We start from the raw sequence: 14,403 nt of genomic DNA on the forward strand, positions 1-14,403 counted from the left end.
GAGTTTTGCTATCTTTTTCAAATCTTGTAGGAAGAAGTTCACAAGGAGCTGATGCAGTGTCCTTTGAAGTCAATGGAAAGATTCTAATTAACTTCTCTGGGCCTTGGATCATGCCCCATGTGAGGAAATGTGTACCCCATTAAAACATATTTCCTTCAAGCCACCAGACAACATCCTTCCTTCTACCCAGGATCCAGAAACTCTTCTACTCACAGTTGTCATTTGCAGAGGGGTTGGTGGCCTCTTCTCTCTCCTGGATCTTCCAGAAGGCTTTTTCCTTTTTGAGAACTGGACTGCCAATCACCTTTCAATCCCAAGGGTCTTTTAGTACCCAGCAAGTGGCTCTGAATGTAAAAGGGACAGAGTGGTTTTGGATGTACTTGTGTGCTCTCTGAGTTATATTACAGGCAAGAATGGTGGAGGGCTTTCCCTGATTCCAGTGTCCTTGTGAACTTAGCTGTATAACCAAACAAATCTAATCAGCCCAAACGGGGTGAAATATGAATCCAAATATATGTCACTGGTGGAAAACTTGTAGTAGGTAGAGCTGCCCTTAGCATGAAATTGCAAATGTTAAACATTCATAACATTCCAACTAAGGCTTGAGCTTTGTGTTACAAATAAGAATCTCAGAATATACACTTGTTTTAACATGTTTAGCTTTCAGCCATTTTTGAGTTATTGGAGTACAGAATTTCAGATTGGACCATATAAGGAAAGTAAGCTTTTTCTTGCTTGAGTAATTCAAAAACAGCTGAACTGATTTTGCTCACACTTTTTTTCTTAAAAAAAGAATCATCTGAGAACTAAAACAAAGCATTGAAAATCTCAGACCAAAAATAAGTTGCTATGATAACAATGGATACTTGAAAAAGTGTATCTAGAACAGAGGTTGCAATTCATCCTTAATACAGGAAATTGAGAAACAAAGTAGGGCAGATAGGGTACCCACTTGTGTGCCAGTAACCAGAATGGTTTTCCATTACTTGAACCTTGTTCATAGCCATGCCAGCATCCAAACACTAGCAACAAAATAAAAGATATAAATATGTATGTTTGGTTGCATGTACTTCATTGTAATGAATTTACTAGTCTGATTCTTTAGCAGTATAACTCTATCATTCAGACTTTGGCAGCCAAGAGATTTGCCAGTTGTGTGGTAATAAAGTTTAAGAAAAGGTATTTTTCGATGTGTTAAGGATCTCCATCTGTTACACTAACACTACTTGCAGATATTCTTGAGTTCTCAGCAAATCTTGGAAATACTTCCCACAAAGAACTTCCATATGTGTTTGGTTTTAAAAGAAAAATGTGGGTGATATATTATTGTATCTAGAGATCTCAAGCTTGGGGAGAAATGATCACCCTCTTCTCTTGGCTTCCCACCAGCTCCTTCTGAAATCCAAATCAGGCTAACTTTAAGATTAGTTTCTGTGCTTCATACTGCAACTTCTTGTTTTATTTGTTATTTTTCCTTCTTACTGCATCTTTTTTCATTCCTTTTCAGTGCCCGTGTTTTCCCTCAGATTCATTTTTCCATATTTTTCTTCTTTTAAAATACTTCCAGAGTATATTTTTTCTAAAAACAATGTCTCTCTTTTCAAGCTGTTTTTTTTCTGATTTGCACTTGCTTTCCCTATCAAGCTTTACCTTTAGTGTTTAGAGAGTTTCTCTCTCTCTCTGCCCAACCTCTCCCTCCCACTATCTCTCTCTCTCTCTCTCTCTCTCCCTCTCCCTCCCTCCCTCCCCCCTTGTTCCTCCCTCTTCTTCATTTCCCTCTTGACCCTCTTTGGATGGGGTCCACAGCACAAGTCCAGCTCACCCTAAATGTGGGTTATGAATGCATTTTGGAGGGTGAGGAGCTGAGAGAATAAGTGAGTATCAGTCTCCATGGATCTGATGCAAGGCCAATTGAAGTCAATGGTAGTCTTGCCTTTGAACTGAATAGACTTTGGATTGGCCCCAAATGCACTTAGGTTGACAGACTTGACTAGACTGTCTACCTTTTCAGAATTTCCACTGTACATTTTTACCTTGCAGTCCTCCAGCTTTATAGGGTATTTATATATCTTTCAAATGTTCTATATAAGGGGTGAAGCCATTATGCTGATAAAGGGCTTGAACTTAAAGTTTTCTGGCCCAGATCTAGTGAAGCACCTGTGCATGCCTTTAATTTTAAGCATATGAGTTTCTGCACGCATATATCATGACTTGAAACAGCCCTGCTTCCAGTTCTGAGTTTGCTTGGGGTAGAGATTTCATCTCTTGGAAGCTTTGTGATGCAGACAGTTATGAGCATGAAGCCATCAAACTCATTTTCACTCAGCCTAAGTCAGAATTTGAACCTAGACCTCCAGAAGGTACAAAGCTAGCGAAGAGTGATGGATTGTCTAATAACCAAACATAATGAGCATTTTAAAAACTGCCTAAATTGCATGTATTAATAATTAACTGCCTATATTACTAAGATAGAATGAGATTATATTATAGTCTTGTCTGAATTATTTATTTATCATTCTTAAAAAATATATTACTTTAGAAAACTCCCACCATTGTGCTTGTTTCATAAATCAAGAGTTATGAACATTAGCCGTCTCTTGTAATTCCATCAATTGGTGACAGAAATACATCTTAATGTTATTTAAATGTAGTTTTTTATATTTCATTAGTGATGGCTTGTCTGAAAGACTGCAGAATCCCAATATGAGGATAATGGGTAAAATGTTCAAAAGGGCTTGGCTGAATGAGTTTCAGGTTCTTACACACCTAAGCCACTTTTGAAAATGTGACTTAGGCTCCTAAGTTACTTAGGAAATTTTGAAAATTTTACTCAGTGGCATTGTGCCTCAAGGGTCAAACCTAAATGACTTGTCTTTGAAGTGTGGAAAATCTAAGGATGTCTCTTAAAATATGATGAGATTCCTACATATTTTGTGTTTGGTACCAGGTGCCTCAAGATGAATGGGGAGGGTACCCTGCTGGCGGTAAAGACGAGGAGATCCCCTGCAGGAGAATGAGAAGTGGGAGTTATATTAAAGCCATGGGAGATGAGGAAAGCGGAGATTCTGACACTAGCCCCAAAACATCACCAAAGGTAGCAGTTCGACCAGAGTCATTATTAAAATCCATTGGACAGAGACCACTTGGAGATCACCAAAAGTAAGCTTTACCAAATTTTGTTGCATATCTTACTGAAAGCCACAGTGACTCAGGTCATTTTTCTATGATGTTTTGATGTGATTACAACAAACAGGTTTCATGAAATATATATGTACATATATACACACACACACACACAGAGCAAAAATACAGAAATACCATATATATGGTATATCACTTTTAGTTTTCAACATGATGATTTCCATATGCAACAGTCCCAGGTATCAAGTATAGTGTATCACACTCATTTAAAAATTGTATAACATGTTTTTCTGAGCATCCATAATGGGTGATCTATCAAATAAGTAATGGACGTATTATAAGTGTATAGATATGTATTTATGTAATGGAGCCAGACATGTGCTTCTAGTAGGTTTTTATTTTTGTCTTTTTTTTAAATGTACAATTACAAAACTAAGCATTTAAGTATTTTTGAGAGGTAAATATTCAAAGTGGTAGCTTGGGTCCAACTCCGCAAGTTGAATTATTGTGAATGGATATTCCACATAGCTTCAGAAATAGACCCTTGAAGTCTGAGAGAAATGCATCAAATGAAGAAATTAAGACTGAAACTGACTGGCAATTTGTCCTTTATCCTTTAGCTTTTCTGTAAATATTACCATGCATAATGCACCTTAGTGATGCTCATTTTTATTATAATAGCAATAATAATACCCTTCCCCTCCCCAAGTAAAATCTGTTTGGCTTCATTAAATAAAAGAATTTAGTTAGCAGATTGGAGGAAAAATATTTTTGACAATACCAACAATAAGCAGTTTCATGAAAGCAAAAGGGAATTGAAGATCTTGCCTCAGAAGACAGTTCTAAGAGTGTAGTACCATATTTATTTATGCAAAGGTAAAGGATATTCTGTTCTCTTATTAGGAGTCAAAAGTGATACACATTTAAACAAGATATATATTGTAAAGGACTTTTTATAATCCACTGGATCCACAGTGCAGGAGCGTATCAGTAGGTCATTGTGAAAACAATTGTCAATCACTCTTGCCATGTTTTGCAAATATACTGTACAAAACAGTTAAACTGACCTAATTTTCCAGTGTAGACCAGCCCTTTATGTTAATAATTTTATCCAGCACTTCTTTTCTACTCAGAACTTGCCTTAGAGTCAAAAGGCATTTTGGGGGGACAATAAACAAAACAAAAATACTAAAAAAACGGAACAGTACTAATGCAGTATACTAGAAATGACCAGAAATGACAAAAATCAGTGGCAGTTCTGCTGTTATTTTCAATAGGAGCAGGAGCAGGTTCATTGTAGTATTGTAGAAAATGATTAAAGGCTTATTTGTGGTTTTGCCGCAAGCCCTGAGCCAAGGGCAGCACATACATGAACTGTTCCTGGACCAGACCAGGAAAAAGGTTGTGACTGAGAGCCACCTTCTGTTTCCTTGTTATCTCTTTGCTCTGAAGCACGGTAATCTGCACCAGCCCTACATCAGGCACAGGTTAAATCCCCTAGTGCACCAGCTCAGCTGCATCGGTTGACTTGTCCACCAGGATGCAGGCAGTTTGCATAGAGGAGTAAATAGATGCTTATACCCTTTACTCCCTGGTTCAGGTACATAAAATGGTTCCAAATTGAGCTCTACAAGAGCACTAATATCTTTGATGAGACAAAAATCACACGGATAAGTGTAGAATATTATAGTAGTGATTTCAGATTTTTAACAAGTTGCTATATACAGACACATATGGACATAATGGTTTCTTGAGAATCAGTTTTTATATTCACTGTCTTGAAAACAGTAAAGTAAAGGATTAGAGAACAGTGAAGCTTCAGAAAAATGTACATATGTGTGCACATAATTCCCATTAATTTCATCAGGCACCTGTGCTGAGGGATGAAGTGCTGACATGTGTGACAGTTAGCTAATTTTTTTTCCATTTGACGAAAATAAGTGGTCTGTATTTGTTGATACACATAGTTTAGGGATTCTTTTAACAATAAATTGATCATGTCAAAATTTTTAAAATAATGAAAATGCATTTGTTAAAAATAATTTCAAACAAAAAATTTGATTTAGCAACACATTGCACATTATATACTGCTTATATTGTAAAGAGGTAAGAGTAACTGATTTAATGAAAGCTTTAAAATTCTAACATTGAATTTTTGTTGAGAAATCATGAAATGTTTATTGTCCCCCCCAAAATGCCTTTTGACTCTAAGGCAAGTTCTGAGTAGAAAAGAAGTGCAGGATAAAACTATTAACATTAAGGGCTGGTCTATACTGGAAAATTAGGTCAGTTTAACTGCATCGGTGAGGGGTGTGAAAAATGCAGACTCCTGAGTGGCATTGTCAAGCCGACCTAAGTCCCCGTGTAGACAGCAATAAGTCGATGGAGGAATTCTTTTTATTACCTAGCTATCACCTGTCTAGGAAGTGGATTACCTACAGCGACAGGAGAATCTCTCCAATTGGCATAGGTTGTGTCTACACTGAAGCACTATAGCAGTGCTGCTGAGAGCAGCTGTGTCTTAGTAGCATAATAAGTGTAGACAAACCTTAAGGCACAGGGTTTTTTAAGTATTTAGGTGGCTAAAGATGAAGACAGGCTCCTATAGTATTTTTTCAAAAGCTTAACATACCTTTAAATCCCTTTAAAAATCTGTCCCTTAGTTTGTCATCTGACAGATACATTTTTACCTAATTTTCTTTGAATAGTATTGTGATACACAAATCAAACATTGGAATAGTGCAAATCTGACTGCTATAGCATTATGTGAAAGACTTACAAGTGTAATTTACTGTATTTAAGTATAATATAATATATAATATAATATAAAAGCTTTCTGTAGTGGAGACCGAAGTGGATTCAAGTATCTGTCCTATTTCAAGTTTGTTGCTTCTTAGAATAGTGCCAGTGCCTACATTTGTCTTGGAAATTGTCTCAACTTCCTTTTGTCATGAGAGGAAAAATTCAACATTTTTTGCTTTAGGGTTGGCTTTGCAAGGGAGCTGCCTGATATACAGTCTGTTATCCCACATCAAAATATGGATTTTCGGAAGTAAAACACAAACTTTTTTAATTCAATCCATTGTTTGCTGGTAGCGTATAACAACATTTAACTCCAAATTATAGAATTTGCTATTTTTTTATCATATTGACAACAATGCGGTGCTAGAGTTTTCCATTACGCTTTTGAAGCATCTTAAGGGAAACTTCTCTTTGCAAACCTAGAAAGTGAAGTGAAGATGAGCATGATGACAATGTGTTGTATATATTTTGCCTACTTCTTCTCTAAATAAAAACTTTACTGTAGCAATAGATCCTCCATATACATTGGATATATATGATATGTGTTGTGATATGTCACCGGTGATTGTGACAGGTATTTAGGACGAATTATTTATTTAACTAACAATAAAAAATAATATAAAATAAGCACAGTATTGATGCTGCTATAATCTAGGCTGGGTGTATTCTGTGTCTGTCTCTCCTGTGTATGTGTGAGAGTGAGTCCTTTGGAGTCAGCAGGAAGTATGGCATTGCATGGTGTCATTTTAAAAAAGAAATATAGAATTTACTGTACTGGATCAGTTCTGCAACCATCAGCCTTGGACAGTGGCCAGCACCTCATGCTTCCGTAGTGGTGGCAGTTGTGTCGAGTTTGGCGATAGGATCCTTCTGATGAAATAGAGCTTGGTAAGCATGCAGTGGGAAGCATAGTCTTGTGGTGAGAAGGATCCTTCAGGGGACAAATTTAATCCTGCTTCCATACTCTATAAATGAATACAATATTTCAATATCACCCATTGCTGCATGTGGCTGATCCATCCCTGTTTAAAATGTTGAGTTTAAAACTTTTTTTTTTTTTAATATTTTCTATATTGATTTCAGAGAGGGTTTCTGTACAGGGTGGTGCTGAGGGAATAATTTCAGTTGAGTGGATGGGAAGAATAATTAGCAGCCGAAAAATTATGTTAATTTTTTATTTGCTCTTTTTATTAAGCTTTGCTTTTCTCTCATCCTCCTAATGCTAAAAGCCCAGTTGCACACTTTGTTAGCAGCTTTCCAAGTTTTTGCAGTGAACCAGCAGCCTGCTCAGAGGCTCTGAGGGTATGTTTCCCTGGTGATAAAAAATCCACAGCTGGCCCGGGCCAGGTGACTCAGGCTTGCAAGCTTCAGGCTTTGGGTCTGAAAAATTGCTGTGTAGCTGTAACCTGAGCTCTGAGTCCCTGCAAAAGTGAAGGGTCCCAGAGCCTGGGCTTTGGCTCAAGCCTGAAAGGCCTACACAGCAATTTTTAACCCCGCAGCCTGAGCCCCGGGAGTCCGAGTCAGCTGATCCAGGCCAGCGGCGGCCATGCTGTGAGGCTTTTATCCCCGCCTTGATGTACCCAAAGAGGTGAAAACGGAGATTTACCAAGAGCAGTTTGATGGCTTGTTACAAAACCTTATCCAACTAATAAGGCAATTGCCAGGCCAGTTGCATAGCTACTTTCTCTACTGTCATTCAAGAGATCTGGGTTTCACTGCTCCCTGGGTTGGGAGAGAATGCTTGAAGGGCAACAGGCTTAGCCCCTTGGAAAGAGGGTGTTTTGCAGTGCTGAAGAGCAAGCCATCTAGCTAATTGCTGGAAGTTGAAACAACTCAGACAAATTCAGACTAGAAATAAGATGTAATTTTTAACAGAGAGACTAATTAACCAATGGAGCAATTTATAATGATCATGGTGGATTTTCCATCACTATCAATTTTTAAAACAAGATTGGATGTTACATTCTGAGATATACTCTAAGCATTATTTTGGGAAAGTTAAATGGCCAGTGCTATACAAGAAGTCAGACAAGATGATCACAATGGTCCCTTCTGGCTTTGGAATCTATGAGGTAAGAAGAATCTTTTATGAGCTCAGAAGGAAGTCTCATCCATTCTTCCTTGCAGGAAGCATAGTGGTTGCTCTTGTACAGTGCACGATACTTTGTTCCCGCAGTTGCTGAGCATGTTGACTGAGCATTCACTCCAAACACAGGAAGTAATCTAACCCTAATCTTCTGAACAGTAGAGAACATTGCCACTATGTCTTTGACCCTAAAATACAAGGCCATCGGATTAGAATGGGAATATCAGCAGGTGCTGCGGGAGGGCAGGAATCTTCAGAACCTGAAAGAAGTGTGTGGAGGCTTCCCAGGAATAAAACAGCATTGTTTCACAAAGCTGTAATTTATCCCTGTGATGCACAGTAACAATGATTTATAAGGGCGAGTATTTCAACCATGAATTTACAATTTCTGATAGCAAAGCCTTTTTTTCCCCTCAAACCAAGCTGCCTCTTCACTCCTGCTCTCATCTTCGGTCTTACTTTTACTTTTCTTTTAATTTAAAAGGCTGGATCAAAAGGTGGTTTTGTTTTTTCTGATTTAAGTACCTATAATAAAAAGTTGGGATGTATAAATGCTCTCTGCTGAAGGTAAGAATTTGAAAAAAAAAAAAATTTAGTTAGAAAAGCAGAAAACATGCATAAATTAAATTCTGGTTCTCCTGATGTGACTTTTATTTCATGTTTTTTAAGTTAAGTCATCTGTGGTCTCCACAGTGTGATGGTCCTATTCAGTAAAGCACTTGTGGGCTAAAATCCCATTTACTATTATGGAATTTAAGCATATGCTTAAGTGACTTGCTCAGTATGGATGAACGTTAGTCCATGTTTAAGTTAGGACTTGTTGTAAAAATGTAGATATGTGAATAATGGAAAAATAAATCAAATAAAAGGAGAAGCATATGAGAAGCAGCTCCTCAGAGAAAATGGATATAGTTTTCAAAAGTATCTAAGTGACTTAGAAGCCTAAATTTAATTGAAAGTCAATGGGACTTAGCTTCCTAAGTCACTTAGAGACTTTTGACAATTTTATCCTATATTTATGTTATGTCTAGGCCACCATTTTGGGAAGCAAAGCATGAAGTGAGGGTAATTATCAGAAAATTGCTACCATAAAAATATTCTGCATACTGAGTTAAAATATAAATCACACTGTTGGTAGTTCTACTGCCTAAATCACCGCTAAACAGAACCAACTTTTAATTTTTTGTTCAAAATGATACATCATAAATCATTCATCACAACAATCAGTCATTAAATCATCTTTAAGTATTGTTCCTTCGAGGATAACATTATAGAATTAAGAAGGCATTTAATTTCTCTGACATTAAAAAAAAGGACTTAAGTTTCCATCCAATGAATAGTAGAAATTTCACGGGAAAAGACACAGCACCCTCTGCCACATTCGAAACACATTCTCATTTTAATGAGTCAAATCTGCAATAATATCTAAGATGAGTTTGTCAAAAAAAGGAAATGTATGGCTACTTTCCTACACAGAAAACCTTTTTAAATTTTATTTGACCCAAAACCTGCCCTCTATCAGAGTTAGACCGAAAATAAATTATTATAGTTTGGCAGAGCTTATAAAGGAAATTTTCCACTACAGAGAAATTAGCTAGATTTATAGGCACCTGCAGTATTTCCAGGAACCCAAAATAACTATTCCATTCTTAAGGGAAAGTCAAACTTAGTATCTACAATCCTAGTTTTGGAATTGACTGGGGGGTGGACACATCCACTTCTCTGTGCAGAAAGCCCCATTGACTTCAGCAAGGCTCCACAGTCTCTGTGTGAATCTCAGCTTGTACAGAATGGCACTGTTCATTCGTAAAGTTTATGAGTTATTTTTATATCTAAACATAGAATTAAGATACATCCAGGTAGAGAAATTAATACCCATTGGAATGCAAATCCCTCAATAAAATAGGTTATGATGACTGATAGAACACTGCTAATATTAATATACCTGCTTGTTAACTGTCCAGCATCAGGTCTTTAACAAATGTTATCTTACCTTTTTATCACAGAATGGTGCTTCTGCATCTCACTTACTGACAGTTATCATTCTTTCTTTCTTAGATTTTCTACTAAAACGGTGGTGATCCTGGATGTATAAAAAAAGTCAGAAGTGCAATGTTGAAGCATTACAATTCCCTAAATCTGACAGAGGATGTTTTGCCCTGAAAGTGAATTCCATTGAATAACATTGGGTTCCTGTAAATCAGACATACGCTTCATAAACTTGGTGGAATTTTAAGAACCCAAGGGAGAGATTCGGTGCTTCACCTCTTAGAAGTGAAGCACAGAACTCACAGACCTGGGGGGAGTGCTAAAATGGTTATCAGATACCCTTTGCACCCTCCTAACCCTGGGCTGCTCCTGAGGCTGCAACAGCTCCCAGTGTAGCCAGAGAAGTGTCTAAGTTAAAGCAGCTTGTCCTCAGCTAGCAGCAATGTCCTGAATCTCCAGAGTGCTACATGCTAAAGCCCAGGATTGGACTGTATCAACACAAATAGTTTTCTGTGTCTATTGTATCTGTTCAACGGCCACATAAAAAGCAAAGGAAGGCAGATTTCTGAAAATAAAAGTGCTTGCTGTTAACACAACAGGAAATCCTTTCGTTGTGATAGTCTGAAGAAATACAGTCATTTATAAAGCATATGAAGTTAGCATCCCAGTCTCCTCAGAAATGCATACTTTACAAATAATGATTAAAATTATTGATTTAAAATTAGCTTTGCAATAAAAATAGCAATAAACCATAGCAGGAACAAAAGTTCAAACTATTTGTTATTTTCTCTGGCAGCAGAGGAAACCACCAGTTACTTTTGAAAATTCTCCCATAAAGTACAAAGCTAGATATGTAATGCTGAAGAAAGTGGATTCATAGGCACAGCATGACCTTTGAGCATCCACGATATTCACTTATCTTGCATAACTGCAGATGTTATTAGCAATTCCAATCTTTTAAAATTCAGCCACCTTAGTTTTTACATTTAGTCCTTGTTTCAATGAATTCCACAGGTTGATTACACAATATGATCCCTTAGAAAAAAAACAAGAAAAATTCAACAACAACAAAAGCAAAAAAACCCCGATCTTCCTTTCTTTGGTTCTAAGCATGTAGTACTGCCCTTTAATTTCATTTAGTTTCTCTCTTTTCTTCTTCTAAAATGGAGTAGGAGTAAAAGATGGACAGATTACATTTTACTAAGTCTTTCATAATTTTAAAATCCTTTCTCAAATCTCCTCTAACTCTTTTCCTTTCCAGGATAAATAAAGCTAGACCTGGTTTCTAAATACTGCAGTAATTGGTGCTCTTTAAATACCTAAGATAGGTTATGTCTACACTTGGAGCTAGGGGATATGATTCCTAGCTCACACAGATGTACATGAGATAGCTCTGCTCAAGCTAGCATGCTAGAAATAGTAATGTAGCCGAGGTAACACATGCAGTAGCTTGGCTTAGCTGCCTGAGCATGTTCCCACCTGAACCCACAGGGTACATACCCAAGCAACCACTGTCCTCAGGGCTGGCTCTAGACCCAAAGGTGCCCCAAGCGAGGAGCGTCTTCGGTGCCCCCTTCCAGTTATTAAACTTTTGAATACCTTATTTTTATTGCATTTGTAGTCCATTTAGCAACTTTTATGCACAATTTGCATGCATGAGTTATTCCTACCTTATAAGACAATAAATTTGCACACTAGGATCTGTAAATCTGTATTTCTCCATGCCATATATAACAAATACAAATTTGTTTCCTCTAAGCTTATAGAAACTTTTAAATTTTAAGAATAACTGAAATGTACTAACATCCAGAAACTGAACTGTGCTCCAACATTGGGACTATTAAATAGTGTTACAGTAGGTGACAACCTTATAGTGTTAACCCTAATTGTTTAGTTCAAAAGCTCGTTTTTCTCACTTTTGCCCTTTCTAACTGAAGCATAGCATCAGAGAGATCCAAAGACTGGCCAATGGCATTTTCAAGCAATAAAATTGCAAGCGCTGTCAGTCTCTGGTTGGCCATTGTCAATCAAAGATATGTTTTATTGAGCCTGCAGTTCGAAAAGCTGCACTCACCATTCTCAACTGTGACCAGCAGTGTGAGGAGAATCCTCAAAGTCAGCCGCACATTAGCTCTGCATCATGAATATATTGGAGAACTTGGAGTGGTGACTGCTTCCTGTGTGACAAAATGTGATGTCCAATTCGACATAGAAGTCTTTATCATTGACATTCCCCATGTGTCAGTGTCTGGTGAAGGTCTGTACTATGGTTCAAGTGTGTTTTTGTATCCAAAGGCAGCTTACTATGTCAGACAAAAAGACCCAGATCTTTTTCTGGTACACTTTCAAAATTACATAGTAAAAAAGGTTCACAATATCGCAGCTGGGCTCTCACTTCACTTCAGTTCATTCTTACATCTCACTGACTGATTGGCATCACGCCACTTCTGATATACCTGCAAGGGCCTGGCTATAAACATTCTAGGAGGAAAATGTAGTTCTCAGAAAGTCTGGAAGTTTCCATGAGATTCTACAAAGGTCCAGATCATTCTAGGAGGTTAGTGAAAAATGAATCCACTTAGAATCATAGGACTGGAAGGGACTTCACAAGGTCATCTATTCCAGTCCTCTGCACTTATGGCAGGACCAAGCATTAACCAGACCATACCTGACAGGTTTAGCGATTGTCTAAACTGCTCTTAAAAATCTCCATTGATAGAGATTCCACAGCCTACCTAGGCAATTTATTCCTGTGCTTAACTACCCTGACAGTTAGGAAGTTTTTCCTAATATCCAATCTAAACTGCCCCTTCTGCAATTTAAGCCTATTACTTCTTGTTCTGTCCTCAGAGGTTAAGGAGAACAATTTTTCTCCCTCCTCCTTGTAACAACCTTTTATGTTCTTGAAAACTGTTATCATATCCCCTCTCAGTCTTCTCTTTTCCAGACTAAACAGACCCAATTCTTTCAATCTTCCCTCATAGGTCATGTTTTCTAGACTTTTAATCATTTTTGTTGCCATTCTCTGGACTTTCTCCAGTTTGTCCACATCTTTCCGAAAATGTGGTGCCCAGAACTTGACACAATACTCCAGTTGAGGCCTAATTAGCATGGAGTAGAGCGGAAGAATTACTTCTCGTATCTTCCTTGCAACATTCCTGCTAATACATCCCAGAATGTTTGTTTTGTTTTGCAACTGTGTTACACTGTTGACTCATATTTAGCTTGTGACCCACTATGACCCATAGAACCTTTTTCTGCAGTATGCTTTTCTAGGGAGTCATTTCCCATTTTGTATGTGTGCAACTGATTGTTCTTTGCTAAGTGGAATACTTTGCATTTGTCCTTATTGAATTTCATTTTATTTCTTCAGCCTATTTCTTCAGTTTGTTCAGAGCATTTTGAATTATAATCCTATCCTCCAAAGCACTTGCAACCCCTCACATTGGTATCATCTGCAAACTTTATAAGTGTACTCTCTATTCCATTATCTAAATCACTGATGAAGATATTAAACAGAACCGGACCCAGAACTGATTCCTGTGAGACCACACTCAATATGCCCTTCCAACTTGACTGTGAACCTCTGATAACTACTCTATGGGAACGGTTTTCTAAGCAGTTATGCCCCCATCTTAGAGTAGTTCCATACTAGGCTGTATTTCCCTTATTTGGTTTTTTGGAAGGTCATATGAGACAATATCAAGTCAAGATATACCACATCTACCACATCCTCCCCAACCACAGGCCTGTTACCCTATCAAAGAAAGCTATCAGACTGGTTTGACATGATTTGTTCTTGACAAATCCATGCTGACTGTTACTTATTACCTTATAATCTTCTAGGTATTTGCAAATTGATTGCTTAATTATTTGCTCCATTATCTTTCCAGGTCATTAAGTTAAGCTGATTGGTCTGTAATTCCCTAGGTTGTCCTTATTTCCCTTTTTATATTTTATATTTGCCCTTTTCCAGTCCTCTGAAATCTCTACGGTCTTCCATGACTTTTCAAAGATATAATTGCTAATGGTTGACATTTTTCCTCAGTCAGCTCCTTGAGTATTCTAGGATGTATTTCATCAGGCCTTGGTTACTTGAAGACACCTAACTTGTCTAAGTACTTTTTAACTTGTTCTTTCCCTATTTTAGCTTCAGAGCCTACCTCATTTTCACCAGCGTTCACTACGTTAAACGTCCAATTTCTACTAATCTTTTCAGTCAAAACTGAAACAAAAAGTCATTTAGTTCTTCCTCCACTTCCACATTTTCGGTTATTATTGCCCCCTTCCCTCATTGAATAATGGGCCTATCCTATCCTTGGTCTTCCTCTGGCTTGTAATGTATTTGTAGAGTGTTTTCTTGTTGCCCTTTCTGTCTCTAGCTA

General features: G+C 37.5%; 1 protein-coding gene across 1 annotated transcript in view; it reads left to right on the forward strand.

Moving 5' to 3' along the window:
* Window positions 1-14,403, forward strand: part of DLGAP2 (DLG associated protein 2) — a 109,931-nt gene that overhangs the window by 12,935 nt on the left and 82,593 nt on the right. Inside the window, exon 2 of the mRNA XM_067544896.1 lies at window positions 2,948-3,159. Within this exon, the coding sequence (XP_067400997.1) occupies window positions 2,948-3,159 (212 nt within the window). The remainder of the gene's footprint in view (window positions 1-2,947; window positions 3,160-14,403) is intronic.

The sequence above is a fragment of the Emydura macquarii genome, unplaced genomic scaffold (assembly GCF_026122565.2).
Source record: "Emydura macquarii macquarii isolate MOO-44397 ecotype Brisbane River unplaced genomic scaffold, CSIRO-AGI_Emac_v2 contig_1027, whole genome shotgun sequence".
Classification (NCBI taxonomy): Eukaryota; Metazoa; Chordata; order Testudines; family Chelidae; genus Emydura; species Emydura macquarii.